The 27,832-nt window shown below is 45.1% G+C and overlaps 2 protein-coding genes across 2 annotated transcripts in view; one reads left to right on the top strand and one right to left on the bottom strand.

Moving 5' to 3' along the window:
- Positions 1 to 6,521: 6,521 nt before the first annotated feature.
- Positions 6,522 to 16,576, bottom strand: adm2a (adrenomedullin 2a; the record flags this gene model as incomplete). The annotated part of the gene is made up of 2 exons (XM_080538411.1): positions 16,382 to 16,576; positions 6,522 to 6,954 (listed from the first exon to the last, which is right to left on the bottom strand). Exons 1-2 carry the CDS (start codon positions 16,480 to 16,482, stop codon positions 6,522 to 6,524), a joined length of 534 nt encoding a protein of 177 aa, XP_080394537.1. The 5' UTR covers positions 16,483 to 16,576.
- A 10,022-nt stretch (positions 16,577 to 26,598) lies between these two features.
- sbf1 (SET binding factor 1) overlaps positions 26,599 to 27,832 on the top strand; it is an 88,639-nt gene continuing 87,405 nt past the window's right edge. The window contains exon 1 of the mRNA XM_080537886.1: positions 26,599 to 26,733. Coding sequence (XP_080394012.1) covers positions 26,679 to 26,733 — 55 coding nt within the window. The 5' untranslated portion in view covers positions 26,599 to 26,678. The remainder of the gene's footprint in view (positions 26,734 to 27,832) is intronic.

Below are 27,832 nucleotides of genomic sequence, written 5' to 3'. Positions count from 1 at the left end.
TCTTGTTTTTTTCTCAGCGAAAAGAATGTGCTTTGAATACTTCGGAGGCTCAAAGCAAAGGCATGGTCTTTGTTCTCATATCGATGTTTTGCAGACATCTTCATTGTGCGGCACGGAGGGGGGAAGAAAACAAGTCAGAGAAACATTTCAACCCTTTTTGGGTTTTGTTTGAAGGGGGTTGAAGCTCTCTTCAGGCCTGGGGGGGCCTCCTGAACCGAACGACTGTTACCAGGTCTCGTAGATTTGGGTCGACAGCTTGTTCCTACCATGATCAGAGCGTCGCACTGCAGACTGGATGTGTCTGATACTGGGCTGGGGAGTTTATTTGTCACTTTATAGAAATAGAAACTTGAATGATGCAACTTGATGGAAGTTTACACACTCACGTGCACGCACGCATGCACGCACACACATATACACACGCTCACACACACACACACACACACACACAGACACACATGCGCACACACACACACACAGACACACATGCGCACACACACACACACACACACACGCACACATACACACACTCCCTAAGTAAAGATTCCTCAGGTCTTGTGACTTATCGCTCATCGTCTCGTGATGTGTGTGAGCGTGTGTGTTTTCGCTGACTCTGTCCAGACGCTGCAGGAATGATGGCCACGACACAACTGGCACTCACAACTGGCACTCACACCCAATCCTCAGATGTCACAGTCACACACACACACACACACACACTCCTCTGTGTCCTGTGTCCTCATTACAGAGGTCTGGGCATTTCTGGCTCTGTGTTAAATATGATCAATGAACTACAGAGATGGTGATATGAAGGTATTCATTCAATGTGACACAATGTTGGAATCCCTATATCCCAATATATATATATATATATATATATATATATTGATAAGAGTTTCTCTTTATGGCCAACTCAGGTCTATGTCCTACACTTCCTGGTGTGTTTTGAAAGTGATCTGTTTGATCAAATGAAGGAGGCCATACAGGACTACCATTGGAGCACTGTCCCTGCCCCTATGTCCTCCCCCCTTCCCTCACCTATCCACAACACCCTCATCATCCTCCCCTTCCCACTCCGTCTCACCCTCCTCCTCAGCCCACTCCTCACCCCACTCCTCACCCCACTTCCCTCCCCACTCCCCCTCACCCTCCTCCCCTCCCCACTCCCCCTCACCCCCCTCATCATCCTCCCCCTCACCCTCCTCCCCTCCCCACTCCCCCTCACCCTCCTCCTCACCCCACTCCTCACCCCACTCCCCCTCACCCTCCTCCTCAGCCCACTCCTCACCCCACTCCTCACCCCACTCCTCACCCCACTCCCCCTCCCCCTCCTCCTCAGCCCACTCCTCACCCCACTCCTCACCCCACTCCTCACCCCACTCCCCCTCCTCCTCAGCCCACTCCTCACCCCACTCCTCACCCCACTCCCCCTCCTCCTCAGCCCACTCCTCACCCCACTCCTCACCCCACTCCTCACCCCACTCCCCCTCCCCCTCCTCCTCAGCCCACTCCTCACCCCACTCCCCCTCCCCCTCCTCCTCAGCCCACTCCTCACCCCACTCCTCACCCCACTCCTCCCCCTCCCCCTCCTCCCCTCCCCACTCCCCCTCCCCCTCCTCCTCACCCCACTCCCCCTCCCCCTCCTCCTCAGCCCACTCCTCACCCCACTCCTCACCCCACTCCCCCTCCCCCTCCTCCTCACCCCACTCCTCACCCCACTCCCCCTCCTCCTCAGCCCACTCCTCACCCCACTCCCCCTCCCCCTCCTCCTCAGCCCACTCCTCACCCCACTCCCCCTCCCCCCCCTCCTCAGCCCACTCCTCACCCCACTCCTCACCCCACTCCTCACCCCACTCCTCCCCCTCCCCCTCCTCCCCTCCCCACTCCCCACTCCCCCTCACCCTCCTCCTCAGCCCACTCCTCACCCACCAACCAGCTCCCCCTGGCAGAGCTGACGTCCAGTAAATTGTCTGACTGTGGCAGTGTCCCATGGTCACTTATTAACTCTCCCTGGTACAGGGAGGGACAACCTTTCCCGCTAGCCTGATGTAATCTGTAATCTGATGTAATAAGAAGGTTCCGTTGGCCTGAGGTGGTCCAGTGGGCTAGCACCACGGCCTACATTGTACACATATGCCCATGTCACCACGGTTTCAAATCCGGCTCATACCCTGTCTTTCCACTGTCTAAAAAAAGCTTTAAAAATATATATAATAATATTAATTATTATGAATGTTCCTCCATTTCTTGTCATTTCATTCAGTTCTGCTTCACCAACTCCACTGTCCTTTCATGGACAAATAATGATTAACTATGGCGACTAGTAGCACCATTCGGTCAGAGCGTCTTGGTCAGGGGCACTCCTACCCCGGCTGTTCCACTGTGGTGCCCCCCCAGGTTAGACAAACATCAGGAGACGGATTAATTTCTAATATTTCCTCATTGACCAAAATAATCGAGTCGTGTTCATGTTCCCACTATCTCGAGTCATATCTATGTTCCCATGATCTTGAGTAACAGTTAGCAACTGTATTTTGCTGTGTTTTTCACTTCTGATATGTATTTCATTGTGTGGAATTCTAATTCTCATTCGTTTTTCTTGTTTGGCTTTGATTATAATCTACTGTTGAGTAGAGTGGCTCATATTCATACACACACACACACACACACACACACACACACACACGTGAAGGTAAACATGCATACACACGCAAAACACATACTTACAAATCAGAGGCACACACTATACTTCAGCTCACTACAGTGTAATTCTTTATTTGTACACAGAATGAAGGACATATAGTAACATTTAACTACATTTAGGATTTCATTCACTTTCCTACCACAAGGTCATTTTAAGGAAGCGTGGAAAATACTGAGATAAATAGTGTCTTTGGTGACATACAGATAAACATACAAAGATAACTTAAATACACTTTTCTTAAATATTAAGGCTAATATATATATATATATATTCACAAGTCATGATATACGCTCATCCTCACCCCATGTGGGAGTGCTCTAACAACTCAAATACATTCGTACAAATCCTTATCAAATAAAATATATACAATAAAATGCTCATCTGTCATTATAACAATTTAATTACAAAGTTTGAAATTCAAGTTGTGAGGAACTAAGAACATATATACTTGTAAAGTGCTTTGCTGTGACCCTAAAAGAGACATCTGACCTTTAAGTATATGAAATATATTTTATGAAAAATGAGCAGAAACAGATGATCAGGTTGAAATTGTGACGTTCCTGTCTAGCATGACTACACTGTAGAAACCTACACAAATACACACTTACGTATAGACACTTACGTATAGACACACACACTGACATACAGATGTGAGCACTCACACTCAGAGCACACGACACACACTTCAGTGTTTCTCACTGCAACATAGGTTAAGTTAACAACACAACCAAAGGGAGGGAGGGGGTGACAGCATGTGTGAAGTGTTTCTCCCAATACAAAAGGGCAGGTATTAGTGGTCCAAGGTTGTATGTCAATAAGCCCTACGCAGTTTACCCAGACAAACATAAAGTTATGCAGTCAGGAAACGGTCGGGACCCACCAATGAGAAAAACGTACAACTATGTACCGTCACAAAGGTACACAACAATAAGAATGTTTATGAGCCCCCCTCCCCCAAAACAAAACGACAACCAAAACAAATCAGATTGGCTCCTAGTATACGAGGCAGACATGCACACACACACATACACACACACACGCGCCCACACCGGTGATGTGTGACAGTACATCATGGTAAAAAGTCGATTCACCAGGTTCTCAGCATTTGTAAAGCCTTTTAATTATCCGTCACGAGACATTGATTAGCTCCATTACAGAAGAGAGAATGGCATGTGTGTTTAAGTAAGCCTTTGAACAGATTAGCCTTAAGACCAAAGAACCACCGATTATGACCTGTGACCTGGGGCCACCATCATTACAGAGAAAGAGAGAGAGAGAGAGAGAGAGAGAGAGAGAGAGAGAGAGAGATCATACAAACCTAGGATTAAATAAAACCAACAAAATCCCACTTTTGATTAAGACTAGTTAAGTCCAAAAAGGATAAGGAATTAAGACAAAATGAAAGATGAACACAGAAGAATAAACAAGCACATTATAGGATTGATGTAGATCACACAAAACAAACATTTGTCAAGTATTGTCAGGTTTTTGGTGAATTTAAAACACTGGCATTGGAGCAATGCCAAAATTAGTAGCTGTTTACTGTAATTATTTGATTTGCAATAATGTGTTACAAAAAAAATGCAACCGTAGACTCAAACGTTATTAGGTCTATTTGTATGATTGTATCATTTGTAACCTAAAAGTAACATAGTCAATGTGAACATAAATTCTACTAACTATGATTTGACCTGATTTCTCACTACAATATAATGTACTGTAGTCAAACACCACCAGATCAAGAGTAGTGTTTCGGAAAACGAATTGTTTGACGTTTTGGTCTGACATGGCCAATATGAAACATTTGAATGTCTCTAAAAATCTGGCCACACGATTGAGGTATTAAAGACGCCATGGAAATGTTGTGGGTTATATTTTCAGATCGGAGGACTATAGTTCTAAGGCTGGTTTGCTTTTGGTTATTTTTAGTGAGGGCATCCGCCCACCATTTCAGAGACAAACATAACAAGCAAAAAGTCAATCTCAGCCCATAGACTATGTTTGTCATGTAGAAATGTAAGGCATTTCGGCATACGGATTTAAAATTTGGCTCTGTTGCTCCTTAAATTTTGGTCTCCGTGGTCTCTCATTACAAACCCACAATGTAACAGCACAACTCTTTGCCATCGACTAATTTAGACTCAATTAACACACTAAAACCTAACAACATCCATACCAAGGTTAACGACACTGGTGTATACAGCGTTGTCGAAGGATCTGAAGCATTAGTAGCTGACCTGATTATTATTGATTATGACAGTGTATCGTCACTGGATTGTGAAATGTTCTAACACAACAGGCGAAGGCCTTGTGATCGGTGCTGTCAGTAGAAGATTCGGGGGTTTGGGTTGTCCAGCTGTGAGGTTGGTGCTGGTTGTTATAGTCCCCTACTGTTCACGGCATGAAAAGGCCCCCTTTTTGTTTTTCTTCTTCTTTTTTCTTGTTTTATAAATCGCAGCTGATGAAGTTTGAAAGAGTGTGTGTGTGTGTGTGTGTGTGTGATGGGGGGGGGGGGGTTGCCACCAGCTCCGCCATGGCGGCACGACTGAGGAGGATTAGGTCTGATTGATTAAATTGCCGTCAAAGTCGAGATTTACAGGCAGAACTTATGAATCTCGTGAAGGGGATAATATTTCAGACAGCGCCTGAGGATAAGACCAGTCGTGGTAGCAGTAATGCACTAGTACATATATCCCCGTTAGCATGTGTTTGCGCCAGCCAGCCATCACATTGCGTCACATCATTCTGTTCTTACCCCTCTTTCTCTCTATTCAGTCCCTACCAGACGAGTATAGATTCCATCAAGTCATTGCCGAACTCTTGTTGTGGTTGATTCATCGCAACTGTCCAAGATGTGCACTGCTGGAACACCTCCTCTGTACCAGCCACTGCACGTGTCCAGGTGAGGGAGAGGAGAGGAGTGCTTGGTTGTAGAATACTTGCGGAACTTTCGATGATTCTCCTCCGGGTGGTGAGAGATGCAGTGACTGTGTTTGTCCGCAGCCCAGTGAAGGAGCGTTACTGTTATAGCTGGTGGTGGTGTAGAAATTAGAGGTCAAAGGTCAAAGATGTTCAACATATTCCTTAAAATTGTCCTGGCAGGTCTTAAAGGGGTTTAAGAGGTGGTGGAGAGTTGCAGGAGGTAAAGAGGGGTAAAAGGGTTCATGTGGTCGTTTTGACAAGTCTATGGGAATGTATCGGGTCTGACAAGGAGCAGGTTGAGATCCACATTAGGGGGCTTAAGTGTTTGATCAATGGGGCGAGGGCTGACCGCTGCCAGGGGAGGTTATTTTGGTGTTCCACAGACGCGGCCTGAGTGGTCGCTGGTGTTGAAGAGAGAGGCCAAATGGACAGACCTTTATTCTTACATTAACAGGATTAGAGCGTCAAACCTGAGCCTTCTCATTGCTTTGAGAGGTCAGGAGGAAGAAAGCGAAAGACTTTGACGAAACCCAAACATTCTGCTGAAGGTCTGGAGGTCTGAAAAGTTTTTGTTTGGTTTCTAAAGGTCTGTTTTGAAAGGTATTCGTTTCCAGGGATGGTGAGCGGAGTCATCTTGAGGGGAGGGGGGGGGGGAGTTTCAAAAGGATTCAGCCATGTCAAAAAGGTTGCTTCATCTAAAACAGTTTGAGAACAAGAGGAGTAAGGCACAGCAAATGCCATTCGAAAAGTATAGATGTTGTCACTTCAAGGTGGAAAAGGTTGTGGACTACATCAAACTCTAATGCAAAGGCTATCTGTGAAACAAAAAAAGAGATATATATCTAGATAGATACGTTTGCTGGGATGTTTGGGGGTGGTGGTATCCATCCCTAACTCATCCGTAACTATGAGGACTCCGGGGGTTAATGGGGGAGGAGTCCTCCCGCCCGCTTTGGCCAATCAGCTGGTAGAGCCGGTGGCTGAGGTTCTGGACCTGGCAGGTGCCCAGGACGCACCCGACCCGCATCAGCTGGGCATGGTGGTGGGGGTGGTGGTGGTGGGCGTGACGACGACTTCTCGACACCCTCCGTTTGGGCTGAAACCCTCGGACACCTCCGGCCCACGCCAGCGCGTGGCCAGAACGGGCTGCTGCTCCCATATCAGTGGGTGGTGTTGTGGTGTGTCTGAGGAGGCCCGGCAGCCATTTTGGGGTGCTGGGGTGGAGGGCTGATGTTGGGCCTGCCTCCGTTGGGCTGGCAGGGTCAGGCACCGCCTCTGGAGTGGAGCTCTCCTCTCTCAGCACATGGAGCGTCTTAAGAAGGTCCAACCTTGAGGAGAAGGGGAGAAAACAGGCCAAGGGTCAGATCCAAGCATCCGAAAAAAGGTTAACTGTCTGTATGTGTCAGCTCTGTGTCAATACTGGCTGTTGAGAGAACTGACTTTAGATTAAAGTGGCCTTTCGATGTGGCCTAGATGTTCAGTGACTGGAGCAAATGTCTTATACAGTAGCCTATATATGGACGGATGTAAAACATCTAGGCATGTCCGTGTTGATATTACACTCCCGTCTCAATCCATTAAAAAGGTTAATGGTCTTTACACACTGACAAGAAAAACAGCATAGGTATCATCCAACCCATTTATTACGTGGTATAATCGACCTGCTGGAAACATCACAACACTGTGTCTCTGTGTCCACCTCTGCTTAAGCAAACAGACAGAGTGTTCTGGGAAGGAGATTTACTGACCGGCCACTTTAAAAGGAGGGCTGGTGCACTAATTGATTCTGGCGTCACAGCCGAGGAGGCAGAGGCGGTGGCGGAGGCCATCTGTTCACTGTTTGACAATGACACTCTGCTGCTCAAACTTGACCCTGTCGGCTCCTCTCTGAACTGTGGCTGGTGTGTCCAGGCAGTGGCGGCCTCAGGCTGTTTGAAGGGCAAAAAGGGGCGAAAAGAAAAAATGGGCACCTACTGCATAACATGGGACCCCATCAGTGCACATGGTCAAGTTTAGACCATTGGAAGGGCAGCCAATAGGGCACATCCTCTAATTTTGCCACTCAAAAGGGCACTTTAGTGTGACGTTTTTCAACCGTGGGGGCACCAGGAGGGGCGGTCGCCCCCCTGCCCCCCCCCCTGAGTCCGCCAGTGTGTTCAGGTCTTCCTCCGACCTCCATGTCTGAATTCACTAGCGCTACTGACTAAGGTAAACAGGTACAGATTCAGGCACTTGGCTGGCTGGCTAGCATGAAGTAAGTGGTAGGTGCCAATAAGAGAATTTGAAGTTGAAAACAGGAGAGAGAAAGAAAAGGAAGATCCCATATTGCTTCCCTTTCCTCTGTAGAGAAAGAGGCAGGATGAACCGTTCTATATAGCATCATGTTCTGCTCAGCTTCCAACTGGTCTTTAGGGGAACCATGCAGTATAATGATGGTGGGTGTAATTATAAAACGAGCTTTTCCCCGGCTTGTGAAATGCTGACTTGTCATTTCGTCACAGACGCCCAGTTTAAGCTGAATCCCAGAGGCTGGAATGTGAGAAATAACAGGGTACTGTAAATACACTAGAGAAAACAGACCTCACATCTCCTTACAGTTAGTAGAGTGAGATGTGTGGCCATATTAATGAACAAATATGGTCTCCAACCCCTTGATGTTCAGTGTTTGTTTTCAATGTCTTGGTGATGCTCTTGGCTAAAAAGACGTTCATGGTCAGAAGGCTGCTGTTAATCATCTTCAGAACGGAGAGATCAAACGTGACTCTTTCCCTTTAGAAGCTCAACCCAATGACACTGAAGAGAGTTTTCTTACGTGTCGCTTGTGGCCAAACCTAAAAAACCCAATCTACTTTACGAGCGAAACGTGTAGTGCTATTCCAGCTACAGCATGTTGAGTGGCCAGTGAAAGTTTCTAAAGTAGTAATCTTGGACGTAAAAAATCCATGTATACAAAGTTTTTACAGCATAAAACACTAAGAGGTCTGGCCTCCCCAGGCTCCCCATCACCTCCCTGACATCCCAGCTTGTTAACCTGCAGAGGGCAGGGCCCTGGTGCCCAACAGAGGGGTAATGCCAGGGCAGAGGCAGAGAGAGCCAGTGACATGGGGACCATTTCCAGGCACCTCATTGTGCCAGTCATTCATCTCTGGGCTTTGGCATCGCCAAGTCACACCCGCCTGTCGAGCCAAAATATGTGCCGGCGGGCATGCACAGGTTTTTATTTAACCACGGGAACAAAAGATGTGTTTATGTGCTCTTTTGCAAAAATGGCACGCTGCGAGTTTATTGTAGGGATATGGACAGTGTATACTCACTATAATAAGCTTGGGGTTGGGTTCTCTTTTTAGGTTTTAGTTGGTCCCTCTGTTAAAAAAAAGACAGAAATGTAATCTGGCTGGTACAGGGTCATTTCTCTTTTGTGACTGGAGTCCAGGAGAGGGAGAAATCTGTTTCTCACACTTGAGACGAAGAAACTCGATCGGTCTGGGGAGGGCCGGGCTGGTGAACAAAGTGAGAAACAAAGATGAGGTAAAAACCGCTACAAAACAGCGTCATTTGGGACTCCCCGGGTCACAGAACAAAAACAGGTTCCGACATGGTCTGCAGGCTGCCTCACAATGTGCTGTATCCAGCCTCGGTACATTCACACCTCAGTCCCCGAACTACGTGTGAGTTATTGTCGCACGGTATATTTCCCTCTCCTGTTTAACCCCGCAGCACAAACCTCAACATGAACCCTCCGACCCTCACCCTCCCTCCCCTCCTGAGGCAAGATTGGACTCTCGATCTCACTCAGGCCTTGAATCTCCCAGAAGGCACCACGTTGTCCCGAGCCTGACACAGACGATGGCCCGCTTCACTAGTCAGGTCGTCAGATCTGGCAGATGGCCATGAAGGCCCTGTGATGTCGTTAAAAACCGATTTCCTTGAAGAATTATTAGTGACTGGATGTGGAGGGGAGGGAGAAAAAGGCAACTGAGTGATTTAAACAACGTTAACTCGCTGTTTGGGCTTCTGTAAGAAGAGCTTGGCTTCCTGAGTGAGTTCTCCTGAGTGAGGAGTGCCTGGCATTTCCCTTGTTCTCCTCTCTCTCTCTCTCTCTCTCTCTCTCTCTCTCTCTCTCTCTCTCTCTCTCTCTCTCTCTCTCTCTCTCTGTCATAGAACAGAGTTACATATCTGACCTGCTTGCTTTAACTTCACCTGAGGTTGCTTGGCCTTTGGCCTTTCATATATAACCTTTATATACTAGGCTCACAAGGAAATATCGTCACGACTGTTCCGACTGCGGGCCGAAGGCTCCTTTTGTATGTGTCCGTCCGTGCCAAAGGGCAGTGGTTTCACGGAAGGTCTTTTGACCAATGGTGTGACTTGTGAGTCACTCTGCCCGGGGCCTTCTCCAGTTACACCGCGATGCTCCCCGTCTGATCCCAGAATAAGCCTTTGGCTGACCGTCCTCTTCTAGCGCCAGGATCCGTGAGGAACCTCAGGGCGTACGTGGGTAACTCTCTCACTTCATCACATCTGACCTGATAGGATCTTGCCCATTTGATCTGCTCATTCTCAGGCTATTGAAACTAATCCCCCGCAAATTGACAGTGATGGAGGTCTCTGTGATTGGCGGAGGATCAAAGATATCCAAGCTTCTTTTAGCCTCTGGGATTCAGCTTGAAGCGTCCCCTTAACTCTTGTTTTCAGCACTATGTTTGATCTGTGGAAGATTATGCCTTTTCTTTTTTCCCCTAGATAACACGTTTCTTGTTTTCCGAGAAAGTCATTTCATCTGAGGGCATTAAGCTAAAAGTCACTTAGGCGGGGGAAGGGTTGCAGGGGATTTTAGAGTTCGATAAGAGGCTAAGCTCCAGACTCTTTTGTGGTGCAGTGTATTGTTATTCTTTTGTATTACTGTACCTCAAGAATATAGGCTATGGAGGAGGTTCAGGTTTGTGATCATAACTTCCAAAGACCCTCCAGGAAAAACCACAATAGCTCAAGGCTGATGCCCAGCTCTGCCCCAGGAATGCCCCTTCTGGGCCGGGTAAGCCCCCCCCTGTCAGTACCAGGGCCTTGATACATGATTACCCTTGGAGGCGGCTGGAGCTTACCATGGAGCTAGCCAATAAATATGGCACAACCATACGTAATCCTCATCAGCTAACAGTGGGGAGATTGTTGTCATTAAGGTAGAGAGAAATAAGTGAAAAGGCGATTTTATTTTCCCAATGAAACATTGTCGCCACTTGTTCTCGAGGTGTTTGTGTTGTCATAACCCCTCGCTTGTGTCGACGTTAAATACAGTATAATACTTTGGTTCAGACTAACGGGGTCAGGGCTTGGCACCATGCAGTGCATTGTGGGTGAAAGTGTACGGCGCAGTACAGAGACCATGGCCTGAGCGCAGCAGCTGCTGTCTGTCTGCTGCCACGTCTCCAGGAGCCGTGAAGACTCTCTTCATCACTTTTCTCTCTGTTCTCACCGGGAGATTTAATCGTGTGGCGGTTTGGGGGAAACCCACATCAAACCACACATGGTTGCAGTTTTCTCATTCCAATTGTACTAAAGCACTCACACACAGGACCCACCCACAGAAGGAAGCAGTCCTGGCTGCTGATTGAGCGCTGCTAAACATTAGCGCTTGTATTGACCCCTCTCTCAATTACATAACTGTGGAAGGAGCTACTTCTCCTATTCTAAATAAATCAACAATCAGAACAACAATCCAACAGCCTGTTCTCAGACCTCATTCTGGGCTAATGAAGCCTTTACTCCTGTGTTCCTTCTTTAAGCTGCCTACTCTTATACAGTAAGATTCAGGGCATACACATTCATTTGCCTCTCCCCAAGCTGTGCGGAAACATGTTCTTTATGGATGTGGAAGGTGGAATTTAGGTCTTAGCCACTAATCCACAGTGGAATTCTCGGGCTGGCTGGCAGGCCTGTTCCCTTCCCCCCCCCCCTTTGGGCCTGATCATAGTGAGACCCGGGGAGCAGAGAGAGAGAGAGAGAGAGAGAGAGAGAGAGAGAGAGAGAGAGAGAGAGAGAGAGAGATAGCTGTGTTTACGTGCTACATACATCTCTATGCATCCCGAGTGCAGACCGCCGTTTACAGTGTTCCCCCCCACATCAGAGCAGCCGTACATCCACAGAGACCTGACCTCAGAGTCATATACATGCCCGCTCCCAAAAACGATTTACGGCTTATATACAGGGCCTGGCTTATATACAAGACTGCGAGCATAACGTACATTGAAAGATCCATAAAAGAGATGAGTCACGTTAAGTTTATATGAAGCCTAAAACCCTTGCCAAAGATATGGTTTGTGTTATTATTTGGTATAATCTTGATAATAAACCTCTGTTTGGCTTCAGTCTAATGGATGCCAACAGCATCTGATATGTTTCCCAGAAGATAGCTATAGACCACTGGCAGGACGTCGTCCTTTGTGAGTTGAACGATGCAGTCGATCTGTTTCTGGGATAAATATTGTGTTTGGACTGTCTACGGCTGACGTCTGCATGCCAGGCAGGGGTCCTGGCCCTTGCGCTGACCCCCTATAGAGGTGAGAGAGGGAGTTAAGGGAGTTAATGATTTAGGAGGACACACGCACACACACACACACACACACACACACACACACACACATTCCCTCTTGTGATCTATCTGTAAACATACAGTCAGTGGATTTTAGTGTCACTTACTTGTTCTGAAAGTTATTCAATGTCATTGAACCCTGTTCCAGACTGCGTGGGTCACAGCAACAAGCATTTTTACCGCAAATCAGCGAGTGAATATGACACATGACCCCCTCTGGAATGGCCTGTTTCCCAGTCCACTGCTGGAATCCCACTCTTATCCCACTCTAATGACACTTTTATTCTGAAGCTATATTTAACTTGTTGTTTGGCTCGGGTCCCAACTGCTGTCTGTTCTCCTGAGCGAAACCTCAGTATGTTATGTAAAAACAGCATTGAAGGGTATATAGTATATACATACAGTAGTATGTATTGTGAATGGCCTTAAGAACATCGTGATGTTAGAATTATAAGGTTCTATCTCCATTTTTGTCAAAATTGAGTTTTTTACATAATCTGATCCATTAGGTGTTTATTAATGCCTGTGTGGTGTTATTTTTAAAATGTTGACATTTCTTTAGTTAGTCATTCATAAAATACAAAGGTTCCACCTCACAAAACATAATGGAATGTAAAAACTTTGACGCTCAATATCTCTGAACTACCCTAAACGGAGATAGAACCTGATCATTCTAAGCTCACGCTATGTTAGGAAATGATCCAGTCAGTCGTCTGGGGTGGTCCAGTGGTCTAGCACCGCAGTCTTATGTCTATATGGGTTTGAATCCGGCCTATGCTCTCCCGTGACATGCCCTCTTCTCCTTACTTTCCTGTCCTATCTTCACTATCTCTATCCGATAAAAAAGAAAAATATGAGTGGGACTGCCCCACTCAGAAAAGAAAGGAACGATCCAGACGATACAGACTGCCACCTCTGGGACATGCGGTCTCCTTTGTTGTTATCGGGGGAAAGAAAGTACCACCCGGGAACAGACAAGAGAACAAAGAAGGAATGACAAAAAGCCCATCCAGTCAGAGTCTGAGGATGAGAGGAGGAAGAAGAGAGAGTGGTCCGCTGTGCTGTCTGTGTTATTATCAGCCTGTCACCGTGTGATGGGTAGGAGAACAGGCTGTTCCGTAGTGGAGAGGAGGAAGAATGAGAAGAGAACATGTACTGAGGATGGTCGATTGCACAGACAGAACGGTTTGTCTTTTTAAGGGAGTCGTTTTTATTAAAAGATACAGCGTCACTCAAACACCCAGATAGGGAGGTGCTGCTGCAACCACAAATTCATCAGTGGATCCATCAGTACCGCCCCCCCACACACACCCTCCTGACCCCCACCACCCTACTGCCTTAAATGGATAGCTAATGATGAGACATTATAGTGATGACAGCAATTAGGAGGCAATGAGGAAGACCATCACAGAGCAACACAACCAGGCAGGCGTAGCCAGAGTCACGTTGGCCTTTTTGGTTTGATTTCAGCGGCAGGTGGTCACACACACACACACACACATACACACACAGGTTGTTTTAGCCACATGTTTTAGCCACATGCTGCTAGCTCACTTAGCCCATAACACCTGTTCCCCACACACACCGGTAGCGGGTGTGTTAATGTGACATGCGTCAGAAGGTTGTTAGGCTAAGCGAGACCACCCTACGGGCATCTCTGGGTAGAACAGAGTCACCACATACGGCGATGGCCATTGAGCACAGCTTGACCCTGCCGACATGGCTACTGAATGTAGAGTCAGGGTATTAAATAAAGCCCTACTTTTTCATTCTCATCTGTCAATAACCTGTCTTTCTACACCGTGACTACGTTGCTCCTGTGCACGTTGATGCTACGTTGATGTAGTCCTCAGAGTCAGATGGCTGCTGATTGTTCTTCACACTTTCTATTTTTCTCTCATTTCTCTCAGTCTAGAATCATCTTTTTTCCACAGTGATTCGTGCAAATGTGTTACTTTGATTTGAGGACTTTCTCTCAGGACAGCAGAATGAGTGCAGCCCTCTGCCAGGAGAGGGCATGCAGACACTAACTCAACCCTACCATGCAATAGATCACTCCCTGCTCCCTCACTTTGTACTGGCCCTGCAGGGAATGTAATTGAGTGTGTGTGTGTCTGTGTGTGTGTGTGTGTGTGTGTGTGTGTGTGTGTGTTTGTGTGTGTTTGAGAGATTATAATGATTTCTTATGTCATTGCCCCAATGCCCTATGTGTCATTTACTAATGTACCACTGACACAATCAGAAAACCAATGTGGAAAAATACAAGTGCCACTCTACACTGTACAATACAATAGCTAGAATTTCTGGGTATTCATGTCAGCAAATGCTAACCAACACATGAGAAGGACTGGTTTTTCCACCTCTGGTAATCACATGCTCACTGAATATTGTAATTATAGGCACTACATAGGAACCAAACCAATTGGCTTCTTTGCATGACGTAGGCTGTTATAAAAAATGATTTAGGAATGATAGGAACAAATTCTACTCTATATCCACAACATTTTAGAAACAATTGTAAATATTGTTTCCCATTGCACAAAGTATGCGCGCGTGGTAATAAGATAAAGTATAGCAATTCAAATCAAGGTGAAGAGAAAAGATTTAATGTAGCCTAACTATCTTGGCTTGCCGCAGTTAACCTTGAAAATGATGAACACTGACGCAAATAGCTATCACTTTCCTCAGGAGCAACAACGAATGTACGGGAGGTTTTTTTCACATTATTTGGCCGATGTTTACTTCAATATAAACGCGTCGATTAGGCTTTAGCCTATTTATAACGGGCAAGCCTGATCCTGCGCGCCAGTTTGCATTTGGAGGGAACTCCTGCATCCATTGTGTAAAAAAAAAAACATATGCAATGGCCGTATTGTCTTTCACAGTATCCACGGAGCACTGTTGGGTTTTAAATCAGTTTAATCCAGATGTAATAGATCATAAATTCCAGATAGCCAATAATTAAACAAAAGCGCGTCTCAACGACAACACAGTGCGCAGTGCGCGCATAGATTATCGTGATGTTAGAATTATAAGGTTCTATCTCCATTTTTGTCAAAATTGAGTTTTTTTACATAATCTGATCCATTATGTGTTTATTAATGCCTGTTTTTTTTTTGTTTTTTTTTTGACATTTTTGAGTTAGTAATTCATAAAATACAAAGGTCCCATCTCACAAAACATAATGGAATGTAAACACTTTGACACTCAATATCTCTGAACTACGGTACCCTAGACGGAGATAGAACCTTATCATTCTAAGCTCACGATATATCTTTTCACAAAACACGGAATTCCCTCGCAGTATGCAATCTACTTCTCAGAAGCGTCATGTCCACGGGTTATTGTAGCAGGAGCAACTAAGTTCATTGAATCAGATCTGTCGCGCTTCGCCCTTGGGCTACCGCTATCTACCCGACGCAACAGCCTGGTTCAACACAAACTCGAAGCGTGTTTTACGCACAGCAACCTCGAAATGATAATTTCAACACGTTCGTGGTTGAAACAGTTTGAGCGTGTGATCAATTGAGGAATGCACCCACATCACCGTCAATTCCATACACAACGGTAACTAAACTCTTTTGCACAAGGAGAGCAACCAAAATGGTCAAATTAATAATAATAATAATAATAATAATAATAATAATAATAAAACAAATAAAGACATTTGAAAAGGATAAACCGCAATTGACTCCTGTCAATAGGATGGTGCTCTCTCTCTCTGTCTCTCTCTCTCTCTCTGTCTCTCTCTCTCTCTCTCTCTCTCTCTCTCTCTCTCTCTCTCTTCTTATTCTCTCTGAACCTGTATGTGTCTGTCTCTTCTTCCCCCTCTTCATCTCATCTCTTCCCTCTCTCTCTATCTCTCTCTCTCTCTCTCTCTCTCTCTCTCTCTCTCTCTCTCTCTCTCTCTCTCTCTCTATCTCTCTCTCTATCTATCTCTCTCTCTCTCTCTATCTCTCTCTATCTCTCCCTCTCTCTCTCTCTCCCTCTCTCTCTCTCTCTCCCTCCCTCTCTCTCTCTCTCTCTCTCTCTCTCTCTCTCTCTCTCTCTCTCTCTCTCTCTCTCTCTCTCTCTCTCTCTCTCAACACATCCAAAGGGGGAGCATTCCAAAAGGACGACAGAGATGTAAGTGCAATAGGAAATGTAACAGGTTCCAATGTTCTTACCTGTCCCTCCCAAGACGGTCTCCTCCGGTGGGGAGAGCCAGGAGCTGGTGGAGGGAGAGCAGGCTGATGCAACACACAGTAACCGGGAGAGAACACCGCATCGCGGGACCACTTCTCACACCTCCTCGGTAGGGGGGGGGGGTGCTATCAGACCACCTGGACAATGTTCAGCTCCCGGGGGAGAACACGTTATACTTCTGGTCTGTGGGCTTGATATCCAGCCAGGACTGGGGGGATTGTAGGTAATCAAACCGACGGCCAGCTGGAAGAAAAAAAAGAAGAAAAAAAAGAAAATAACGTATTTTAATTGTCCAAAGTCATTGTTAAAAAGTAGACCTAGGGTATACATGAAGTGTTGTTTTGCGAAGAACTTTCCTGCAAATAGCCTACATAAATACACTGCTCACAGTAACATCTTTTGAGACATTTGCATTGTATCATTTCAATAAAGTCCAGGCCCCTATAGTATGCAGCGAATTAAACAATTACAAATATTCAAATGACAGTGTAAGCCACTGCACACTATAATTAAACGACGAGGTTACCCGTTAAATCATAGTTGCCCATATTTCACCTAAAATATGTTAATCCATTACAAATTGTAATTTGCATTCACTCACAGAAATATTGGATTTCATTATGTTGCATGAACGTAATTGCTAAAAATTCTTACCTAGATGAGGTTTGTAAGCGAGAATATGCCGTTTTCTACTATTTCCCACGGATCTAAACGTGTTGGTCAAGATCAAGTTCGGTCTGACTATGAACTGTGAAACTGAGCGCGAGATGACATTGTGCGTTTAAATATGGAGTGGGCGGGGCTTCACACTGTGGCGGGCAACTTCTGAAGCACCTATGATAGTCCTACTTTTTTTTTTATTATATATATATATATATATATACTTTATTGCAGGGCTGTACATTACATTTCACAAGTTCATTTCATACACTTTACAAGTTTTCTTCACTTGTTTAAGTTCATCCTGCATCATTTTTGTTTGTTTTTTATTTTTTATAAAGAGAACAAAAAAAAAGAAAAAAAAGAATAGAGAATAGAGAGAAAATACAGAAAAAGAAGAGAGAAATTATAGAGATAGAGATAGAAAAGTAAGAGATAAAAGGAGGGGGGTGGGAGGGGTGGGGTCGGGGGGGGGCTTCCTTCCTACTCATTCATTCGGTCCATTATAGTCCTACTTGAGTTTGGTCCAGACTTTATATCATTACTTCCACTAGGCTACGTGTTGTATGTGTTCAGTCAGGTTTGGCATAGTGTACAGCTTTAGAGGTTAGCTGTAATACTGACTAATGACTGAGTAGACTTCCAAATATAGGCCCGTGTTGTAGTGTTGCATCAGCTTCTGGTTTTTCTTTCTTTTTTACTTCATAGGTAATATGCCTACCTTCAAACACCTTATTGTATTGATCCAATTTCTCCGTATCAATCTTTTAAACAACCATTGGTGCAGTATCAACCACATCCTCAATTAGAATCTCACTCAAACATATGGGGACATGTTCTTGAAATACTTTCATCCCCTCCCTTTCCCCTGTGGCTTATCTTCCACTCTAACACCAAGTGTACCACAGGGATAAGAGAAGATAGACTTCTTTTCAGATTCCCTTGAATTTTGGAGTGACACACCCAATGGCTTCATCTGAAGTGCGCATCCCATTGATAAATTAACTATACTGAATGTTTCCTTATTACATGCGAGAACCCTCTTTTTACTGTATACGAGTTCCAAGAACTACTATCTTTATCTTTAAAGATAAAGATAAAGATAAAGAGAACCCTCATTTTACTGTATACGAGTTCCAGGAACTACTAGGAAGTTTGTTAGTGATATGTGTCAGAATAATTTGTGTAGTAGCCTAGTCATTGGAAGGGTGAAGGCAACATTTAGCTGGGATGGGCTTGTTATGTCAATATGATATTATGTTTTTACCATCACCTCCTTATTTGTGTTATGGATGTTGTCATTCGTGTCGAGACACGTACAGCCTACAACAGGCTTGGATGACTCATTGAGGAGAATCCTACGCCACCCATGTGTGGGTGAGTCTGTATTGTCTGTAAGCGTAGCGTAAGTGAACACCTGGACTCTTATCTGATTGGTTGACATTGCTTGACATCTTTTATTAATTAGGCTGCATAGTCATAATATACACATTTGATCCACACAACACACTAATGAGTTACACAACCTTAATTTATCTGATTGGTTGACATTGCTTGACATCTTTTATTAATAAGGCTGCATAGTCATAATATACACATTTGATCCACACAACACACCAATGAGTTACACAACCTTAATTTCGGAGAAAACAGGCAAAGTCAAGTGGCTTCCCAAAGGTATCTTTCTTGGCATTGGGGATATGCTGGACATTCATGAGGGATGCCTTCAGTTTGAGCCAATATAAACTGTGCTGGGGACTGAGTGGGAAAGTAAATATATTTCTGGAACGGAAATTATAATGATTTACTGAGATGTTTTGTTTTTCAATGCAGTCTGCATTGTTTACATGGCTTTTTCTATTTTTTTTCTCGGAAATGGACTAGGCTTTTGCATTTCTCCCCAGTGTTGTCACTGTGCCCTGTTGAGGGCTTTGAACTGTTTCATTAGTTTCTCACTTGTGTTGTATACCATTTGTGTCAGTACCAGTGCCATACTGTAATAGCCAATGACAGCCTAATCCATGTTGGTTTGAAATGAAAGGGTCCCCTCTCAGTGTTGGGCACGCTACTCTGATGATGATGTTTACATGGGACAAAGTTGAACTACACTGAACCTACCCTTGAGAGAAATATCGTTTTGAAGTAAAGCTACTTTAAAGGTAGTTCACTGCAACAAAACGACTTCATCCATCCTACAACAGTCAGTTACTGAAAGATGACCAGTCCCTGTGACAGAAATGTGTGACTGAAATGATCTGAAATCACTGGGAGGGGAACACAAGTGGGGCAGTGAAGTAAGAAATAGTGGAAGTAAAATTTCAAGGGCTGGAATAATCATTTAATTCCAATGTATGCTTTGTTCCCCCTTTTTCTTTTTGGCATAGTGATGCTACGTGGCAAAAACGTAGTTAACTACTGGAAAACACTACACATAAATGTTGTTTAATGTGATCTCAAAAGTTAATCTATATCCCAGGTACTGTATAATAGTCAGAAACTAATGAGCCTATTATAATTTCATGGCCTCACTCTAGATCTGGTTGTTAAGACAAACAGCCTGTTAAGGCAAACAGTCACACTCAGCTAAGGAAAACAAACTTTTGCAAACCAAAGGAAAGTGATCAACAGCAAGGATTCAACAATGCATCCCAGATATCTGAAAGACTGATGGATTCAAACAATCTTCTATAATGATGTCCAATCTCACACCACTCATTGGAAGTGAGTTACTCCATACAGAAGTGGGTCAGTTCTTCCACGATTCTGACCCATTTACGTAACCGTGAGCGGCCATGGGACATCATCGGCCTTGTGAATCATCAGTAGGCACCGCGCATTGATCAGAGGGTGACCGCCTGTTTTGATCTCTCAATCATGCACTGGCTTTACTTTTGTTTAATGTGGCAATTAGGGCATTATGATGAGTACAGTAAACGGTCTGTGCGGCCCCTGAATACAACACAGAAGCGCTTAAAAGCTTCTCCAGCTTCACTCTCGGGCTTTGAAGTATCTGACAAAGTTTAGGACATAGTCAAGCGATCAAAGGAAATGGATCTTTGATTGTGCGCCGCTTTCCCCTCTGATGAGAACTGTTTGATTGGACAAGATTGGGTCACAGACTGTACGACGGGATGCGTAAACACTCTGAAAATGTAAACATTGTCATTTTCATGGGAGCACAAACACACAAACAGAGGCCCCCCCAAGGCGAAGCTGAAAATGTTACATACCATAATAGGTGTAGAAATCTGTAGTATTAACTTGTAAATATTGTGTACACACTTGATGTGGTTTATTCCGTTACGGTGTTTTGTACAAGAAGCTTTAGGTAAACAAATAGCAGCCTGAAGCTTAAACGTCCTGATCAGTGGACTCAGAGTAGATTGTTGTTGTCTTGTGCTACATCATGTGCTTCATCATTAGCAGCCGTAATGTGAATTCAAGTGTGGAGACGAGGACTTCGTATACAAATCCACTACACCTGTGGTGTGAAGGACGATTGATGGTCGCTCGGAGAGACCAAAAGTTCAATGCTGTTTTTGATACATCCGAAAACAGATGCGCAACGGATATGACTCTATGTTTTTGTATCCAAACAGTACAAGTTACCCAATACCTGTTTTTCCTCCTTCCTCCTGTTTTTCCTCCTTACACAGCCACATCAATCATATCTTAAGTGGCTGACTAGGAAATATTTTGGGAATGTTTTCTCAATTATCCATCTCCACATTTCTTAAATCCCTCACACTTATTTATTCACTATTCATCCACTCATCCATCCATCCATCCATCCACACATATACTGTACTGTAGGGCCATCTTCCTGGACACAGATTAAGCCTAATCCTAGACTAAAATTCATCTTCAATGGAGATACAATGTTATTTAGTCGAGGACTGAGCTTAATCTGTATGCAGGTAACCAGCCCATAACAGACAATACATAGTCAACCTTCCACTGCTCTTTTTCCATCCTGCCACTCAGTTACGTTACGTTCAACTAGTGAGTTCCTCAGTACTCAGAGGTCTCAATGTAGCAGCTGCTGCCCCCTAGTGATCCTCACGTCAGCGGCCCAATGTTGTACAGCAGAGGGGTAAGTAAGTACTGAGGCCCACATACAGTCCAGTGGAGCTATGCCAAACGCAAATGCCTCTGACCTCCTAGGGGGGGAGAGCCTAGATTATGTCCCCGATAGATAAACATCATCTGTCAGCATTTTCAAAACACAAAAACAAACATTATCAAATTGAGGGCTTTTCCTTGTTAATATCAAGCTAGGCCCTCAAGCCCCCAGTGTTTAGCATTAAATCCCAGCATTACATCCGTATAAAAAATCAATTATGAGACATTGGGTTGTTCCCACTGTGTTCAGTTGTCCCCTGTGTGTTCACGGTGGCTCCCCTCATCAAATCTGTTTACACGGCGTGTTTGGCATGGCGCACAACCAAGTTTGTTTGCATGGCTAGTTGTCTCTGTTTGACGACTCACAGTCAGGTTTATTTGCACGGCTCGAGTTACCAGTGCTGGGGCAAAGGGGAACGGTTGCCAGGAGGGCATAAGGGGGGGCAGGGCTTTGCCAGTGTGCCCATTTCATAGGCATACAGTATTATTATGGATCTCATGCCTGTGTGGGAAAGATGATAGCACAGGGCAGTTGTTGCTAGGAGGGACAGCAGAGGCAGATACAATAGTAGTGCTTCCAGAACTGACCGCACCTGACTGTGCCCTTTTTAAACTGGGAGCAGTAGAACAGGAGATGACAGTATCCAATAGCCAAAACACATAAAAGATGAATGACACGGTAGTACAATTACTGTGTGGAGAGCCATTGCTCTCTTGTGAGTCCACTGTAGTTCCCAAAGGCGAGCTTTGTTCATTCATACATGTAGCCTACATACAGAGCTGGCTGGTGGTAACCACAAGCTATTTTGTCCACAGGGCCCTAGTGAAGTATTTACGGTCAATTGTGTCCTACTTTGATGATTTTAATATTTTTTTTAAATCTTTTTATTAGCAAAAATACATTTGACATAAATTGTATTTGGTAATTATTTTAAATATTCGCAAGACATAAAGACATGACATGAAAGTGATGACACACTTGGACACGACAGACAGCACAATTGTGGGGTGAACAAAAAACCCAAAACAACAAAGACCATGTGACGTACCAGGTCTTATATTTACTTGGTCAAATCAGAGAAATCATAAACATAATATAACAGTGTGACTCATACCAAAACACATACTAGGTCTTACACTTGCCTGGCAGCCCTTGGTCAAATCAGATAAATCATAAACATAATATAATAACTCATACCAAAAACCAATAGAGATGGATCACTGAGATGGATCACCACTGAGATGGACCACTGAGATGGATCACCTCTGAGATGGACCACTGAGATGGACCACTGAGATGGATCACCTCTGAGATGGACCACTGAGATGGACCACTGAGATGGATCACCTCTGAGATGGACCACTGAGATGGATCACCTCTGAGATGGACCACTGAGATGGACCACTGAGATGGATCACCTCTGAGATGGATCACCACTGAGATGGATCACTGAGATGGATCACCTCTGAGATGGACCACTGAGATGGATCACCTCTGAGATGGATCACCTCTGAGATGGACCACTGAGATGGACCACTGAGATGGATCACCTCTGAGATGGATCACCTCTGAGATGGACCACTGAGATGGATCACCTCTGAGATGGATCACTTCCTGTCCCTAGGCTTCTCACTGTGTGTTATGAGTGAACACACTAAATGTTACAGAGCAGGAAGACAGAGTTTACTGTACACAAAGTTCTTTACTACATTTCCCATTCCCTGTGCCAGTATGGGTGTGCTCCAAGCAACAGAGCACCAGAAGGATTCTGTGGGTTAGGTTTAGGGTTATCAATGAACCCAGAGAGATGAGGAGGCTTGGCCTTATAGTGGGTGTTTAGGGTATCAATTATAGATGGTCAAATTGTTGTCTTATTAATGTCTGCAAATTGTCTGGATACTTCTAACTGTATCCTGTCTTATATGTCCTGTACTACTGTCACAGTAGTGTGCCTATTGCCTTATTGTCTTGTGCTGAAATATCAGGAACCGAAGCCGAAGAATTTTACTCTCTTACACATGTGTAATGTGATGGAAAAATAAACTTGAAACTTGAAACTTGAAACTTGAAACCCAAAGCTATTAAAGAGTTTCAGTTTCCAAAGCGTCACAGTCTGACTCCCTATCTGAGGATTGGATTGAATTGAGGAAACTGATGTAGTCTACTATAGCAAAGGTGAACTTTGCATGTAACAAACCTTTCTCTATAAAGCTCAGTCATTCTCTTGCATTTGGGTGCAAGAGAATGAGGGTGATTGGCTGCCCTTTGCCCCCCCTTGAGGCCCTGTTTAAAAGTAGGGCTTTGGGGAGGGCCAGGAAGATCATGGCTGACCCCGCACACCCAGGACACGGTCTCTTCGCCCCGCTCCCCTCAGGCAGGAGGGTGCGGTCCATAAATACTGTGAAGGTCCGACATACAAACAGCTTTTTCCCCACAGTCATCCGGCTCCTAAATGCCGCTGCCCCCCCCCCCCCCCCGCTGACCTGACCCCTATCTATCTACCCTCCCTCCACCCCCACCCAGAGAGCTTTGCACTGTCTGGATATGAACACTTGAACACTTGAACACTTGATCTCTGCACTTTATATTTATATTAATTATGACTCTTGCACTTTGATGTTGGTTTGCACTGTCTTGTCCTGTCTTGCACCTGTCCTTCTGTAAACCGTGCTCCATGGTACCAAACCAAATTCCTAACATGTTTACATGTCATGGCAATAAAAGTCTTCTGATTCTGATTCTGATTCTGATTTGGTTTGTTTTTAAAATCTCACCGCAGGCGAGCAAATGGCCTTAGTCAGTCTTGTATTTATTTATACTTGTATTATAGTATGTGGCTCTTCTTTGGTTAAAACCTCAAAGACATTTGACTGCGTTATTACACATTTTCTACAGTAGACTACATCATGAACAGTTTCCGAAAGTCATTAAAATCACTCAGATACAGTGAGTCAGACTGTTCATTAGAGCATTTTCACGCTTACTTCATCTCAGAGGATGAGCAATTGAACCGCCGGATCCCCTACGAGGAGCTATGATTTGCAAGAGGCCTTCAACCCACTTCCTGTCTGTTGGTTTGTTGGCAGGAAGTCACATGACTCTTGCATCCGGCCCGACTGTTCATCTCTTTGTGCTCTGAGGGGGCTGTATGTCGGGTGATAGGAGCGGGGTGATCAGTGACAGGAGCTGACCGTATACGCCCCCCCCCCTCTCTCTCTCTGTCTCAGTCTATCTCTGCATAAGCCCAGGTTATGGATGCTCTTTGCTGGAACATACACAGGTGCAGTGAGAAGGAATGTCAGTGGACTGGGCTCTCTTCAGAGGGGATCTGGATAGTGAAACAGCACAGGTGTGAGGGAGCACTTCATTAGCGAAGAAGACCCTATTTTTCACAAGGCCTGGTGGGAAACCTGATCAGTGTGTCTATAGTACGCGAGGCCATGACTCACTGTCTCTAGACCTCTCTCTGTCTCACACACATTTAATTCATCTTAATTGAGCGCTAGCATCGTTGCGGTTAACAGGAGAGCGAATTGTTTGACCCTACAGTCTGCTCAAAGACAAGGACCAAGGAGAACTGTTTTTTTATCCCTCATGCCCACTGGCAATTGGTCAAGTCTATTTCAAGGTTACGTTACGTGTCAGCCGTATGCAGCGAGACCTTCCCCCTTGACGTCACTCGCAAGCATGAAAATAGCATCACTCCGTTGACGACGATTGTTCATCTTGAATACATGTTATCTTGTATTCGCTGTGGAAAGGGGATGCTTAATGAAAAAAAAAAAAGTAGCCAACTCCCCTCAGTCAAAACATACCAAGTTGTTTGTGTAAGATATGTGGGAGAGTAGAACTCTACTGAGAGGCAGAGAAACAAAGATGCAAGAAGAAAAAATGCTTAATAGCATGCCTGGGAATGTTTTTAATGCCGGAGTGATAAGTACTTTGGGTCAAAGGTCACAATGCAGGAAGTGTTGGAATTCTCTCAATGCTGTCACAGTGCTGACAGCCAAGGACGTTTCAAAGGATGTCCAGGGTAAAAGTAATCTGCCCTTAACCCCCCTATCACTATCGCATCATCAGTGCAGCAGCTGACAACAATGCTGTGTGTCAAGGCAGTACTTTGTGTATGCTTTAGGTTCAACTGTTGCTTAGGTGTATGGAATAATTACATTTTGCCTTGGGCATGAATAGATTACGTAACCTAAGTGATCACGTAGGTATATCCTTAGTGCTGTTTAGACAATGATGTGGGGACAATGCAAGTGTGATGAATAGCTGTGACCTACTATGTTTAAGAGCACACTGAAGACACAGTTATTCATCTGCACTGGGAGGGGACGTCCTATTCAAGCCAACACCCACACATACACCACACACACACACACACACACACACACACACACACATACAGATACGCACACACACGTATACACACGCGTGGATGCACGCACACACACAAGCACATGCACACACACACACACACACACTCACACACACACACACACACACACACACACACACACACACACAATGAAGAAACCATTGCAAAAACATTGAATACATAAGACTGCATAGCATTGCTAAACCCTCTATTATCTATTAAAATGAATTGTCAATTATTTCATTATTTCAAGCAAGCATGAACTCGTCCTCTAGCTATCTTCTTGTGATATTTGGCCATGGCCACACAAAGAAGCCAATCCCCTAGGACTCGGTCCTGACATGACATGGTCAGAGGTGTGTCTGTTAACAGTGGGAAATTGGTGATCCAATCAGATACTACTTCACCGAATGCACGCAGAGAGTTGTTTGACAGGGAGTCGGTCAATACGTTTGTATGTGCTGATAGTTGTATCAGTGAGGAATGAATGGCTCATCACAAAGGTTTGATGCTTATATGTTTAACTGTTTGGTGCGGGTAAAATGACAAGATTTGGGGCCGGTTTCACAGACAAGGCTTAAGCCTAGTCCTGGACTAAATCACACTTTCAATGTAAAATCTCCACTCAAGATGCTTTTTAGTCCAGGATTAGGCTTAAGCCTTGTCAGTGAAACTGGCCCTAAGTGTTTGAAATGTGTACCAAACATCCCCTGAACCGAAGGCTAAAATATAACGACGCAGGCAGGGTTGACAAATGTTTTGTTTTGTGTCAGTAAAAAAAACACAAATATGGGTTATAAGTTTTCAGGGTACAGATTGTCAGATGATCTCTAGGGCCTAGGCAATTGTGGTTATGGCTCCTCATGGGGGGGGACATTTTTGGCCATGCGCGGGGCCCCTCCCTGTAAAAAAAAAAAACTTCTGCGCAGACGCAGTGCGACTCCGCTGTCAGGGCCAGGCAGACAGACTGACAGTATGGCGGCGGGATACAGCTGGAAGGATGCTACTGTCGCCCGCGATGTGTCTCTCGCTACCAGCATGTGAACGGACTAGAGTAACCGACGGTAAAGGGAACGGATACAGCCAGCAAGGCCTGTCGCTGTGAACGGCCGAGATGGCCAGGCTCGCCGACTACTTCTTGGTGGTCGGGTACGACCTCGATAAGAGAGGTGAGTGTTTGGGATGGTATTTCCCCCCCCCCCCCTAGATGATTAGCTCGGGAGGCTAACGCTAGCCTAGCGTATTAGCCGTGGTTCGGTCGTGGTAAACAGGGGGACGGGGGCCGGGACGGGACAATTAAAACGGCGTCCCGCACAGCTCCGGGGGCCGGGCCAGGGTGGCCTAACGCTGGGCAGGGCACTGAACTCCACATCGCGGATTCTTTCTCGCAGAGGCCCACAACTCTCAACTCGAGATTTAAGTCTACTTTAAGCTAGCGTTGTTGGCCCGTCTGGTCTCGGTGTCATTTTCAACAGTTCCCATTTCCACACACCACGACTCTAAGGAAAAGGGGAATTCGAGTGAATGATTTTGCATTAGCCGTTTCCAGATTTTCCTGTCAATGCATTTTTGGTTCAATAGTTTAACCCAGCCTTGCAAACTCGCCCAGCAGCAGTCAGCTGGCTGTAATGTAATCATTACAGTAATGTCATGTAATGTAATGCTATGACTGGTGTTTGGTTGACTTTGTTAAGCTCAAGTGGCGTAATACGGATTTATTATTAAACCAACCAACCAACCGCTCAGAGAAGCTATTTCACTGGTCGCATGATCGTGCCGTGGTCACTTTGGTCCCAACTTTTTTATCTGTCCGTGTCGAGATGAGTTGGACGTGGTTCGGTTGAGCGTTTCTGGTGTGGCTCGTTAGCTGTTAGCTTCGCTCAGCTGGCTGTGTTTGGGACGGTCAGTTAGTTAGTTAGTAAGCTCCTCTTGCAAAGTTTTAGCCATCCAATCTGCCTATATAGGATCAAAGTTAAAACAGTCACAAGAGAAGAAACGTGTCAGACCCGAGTCTTAGAATTGGTTTGGAAATGTGTTGTTTTCTTTGTCTGTTTTTTTTGTTTGTGGATTAACCTAGATGGGCTTTGCCCCTCCCCAACTACCCCTCCAGATCGGCCAGAATGGAGAGAGAGAGAGAGAGAGAGAGGACACAAGCAGTTCAGTTTTCCTCCTGTTGTGTGTGTGTGTGTGTGTGTGTGTGTGTGTGTGTTGTGTGTGTGTGTGTGTGTTTGTGTGTGTGCGTGTTGTTGGGACCGTTATCTGACGCCC

The sequence above is a fragment of the Nansenia antarctica genome (assembly GCF_963989245.1).
Source record: "Nansenia antarctica genome assembly, chromosome: 8".
Classification (NCBI taxonomy): Eukaryota; Metazoa; Chordata; class Actinopteri; order Argentiniformes; family Microstomatidae; genus Nansenia; species Nansenia antarctica.
This window is presented reverse-complemented; position numbering and strand designations above follow the sequence as displayed.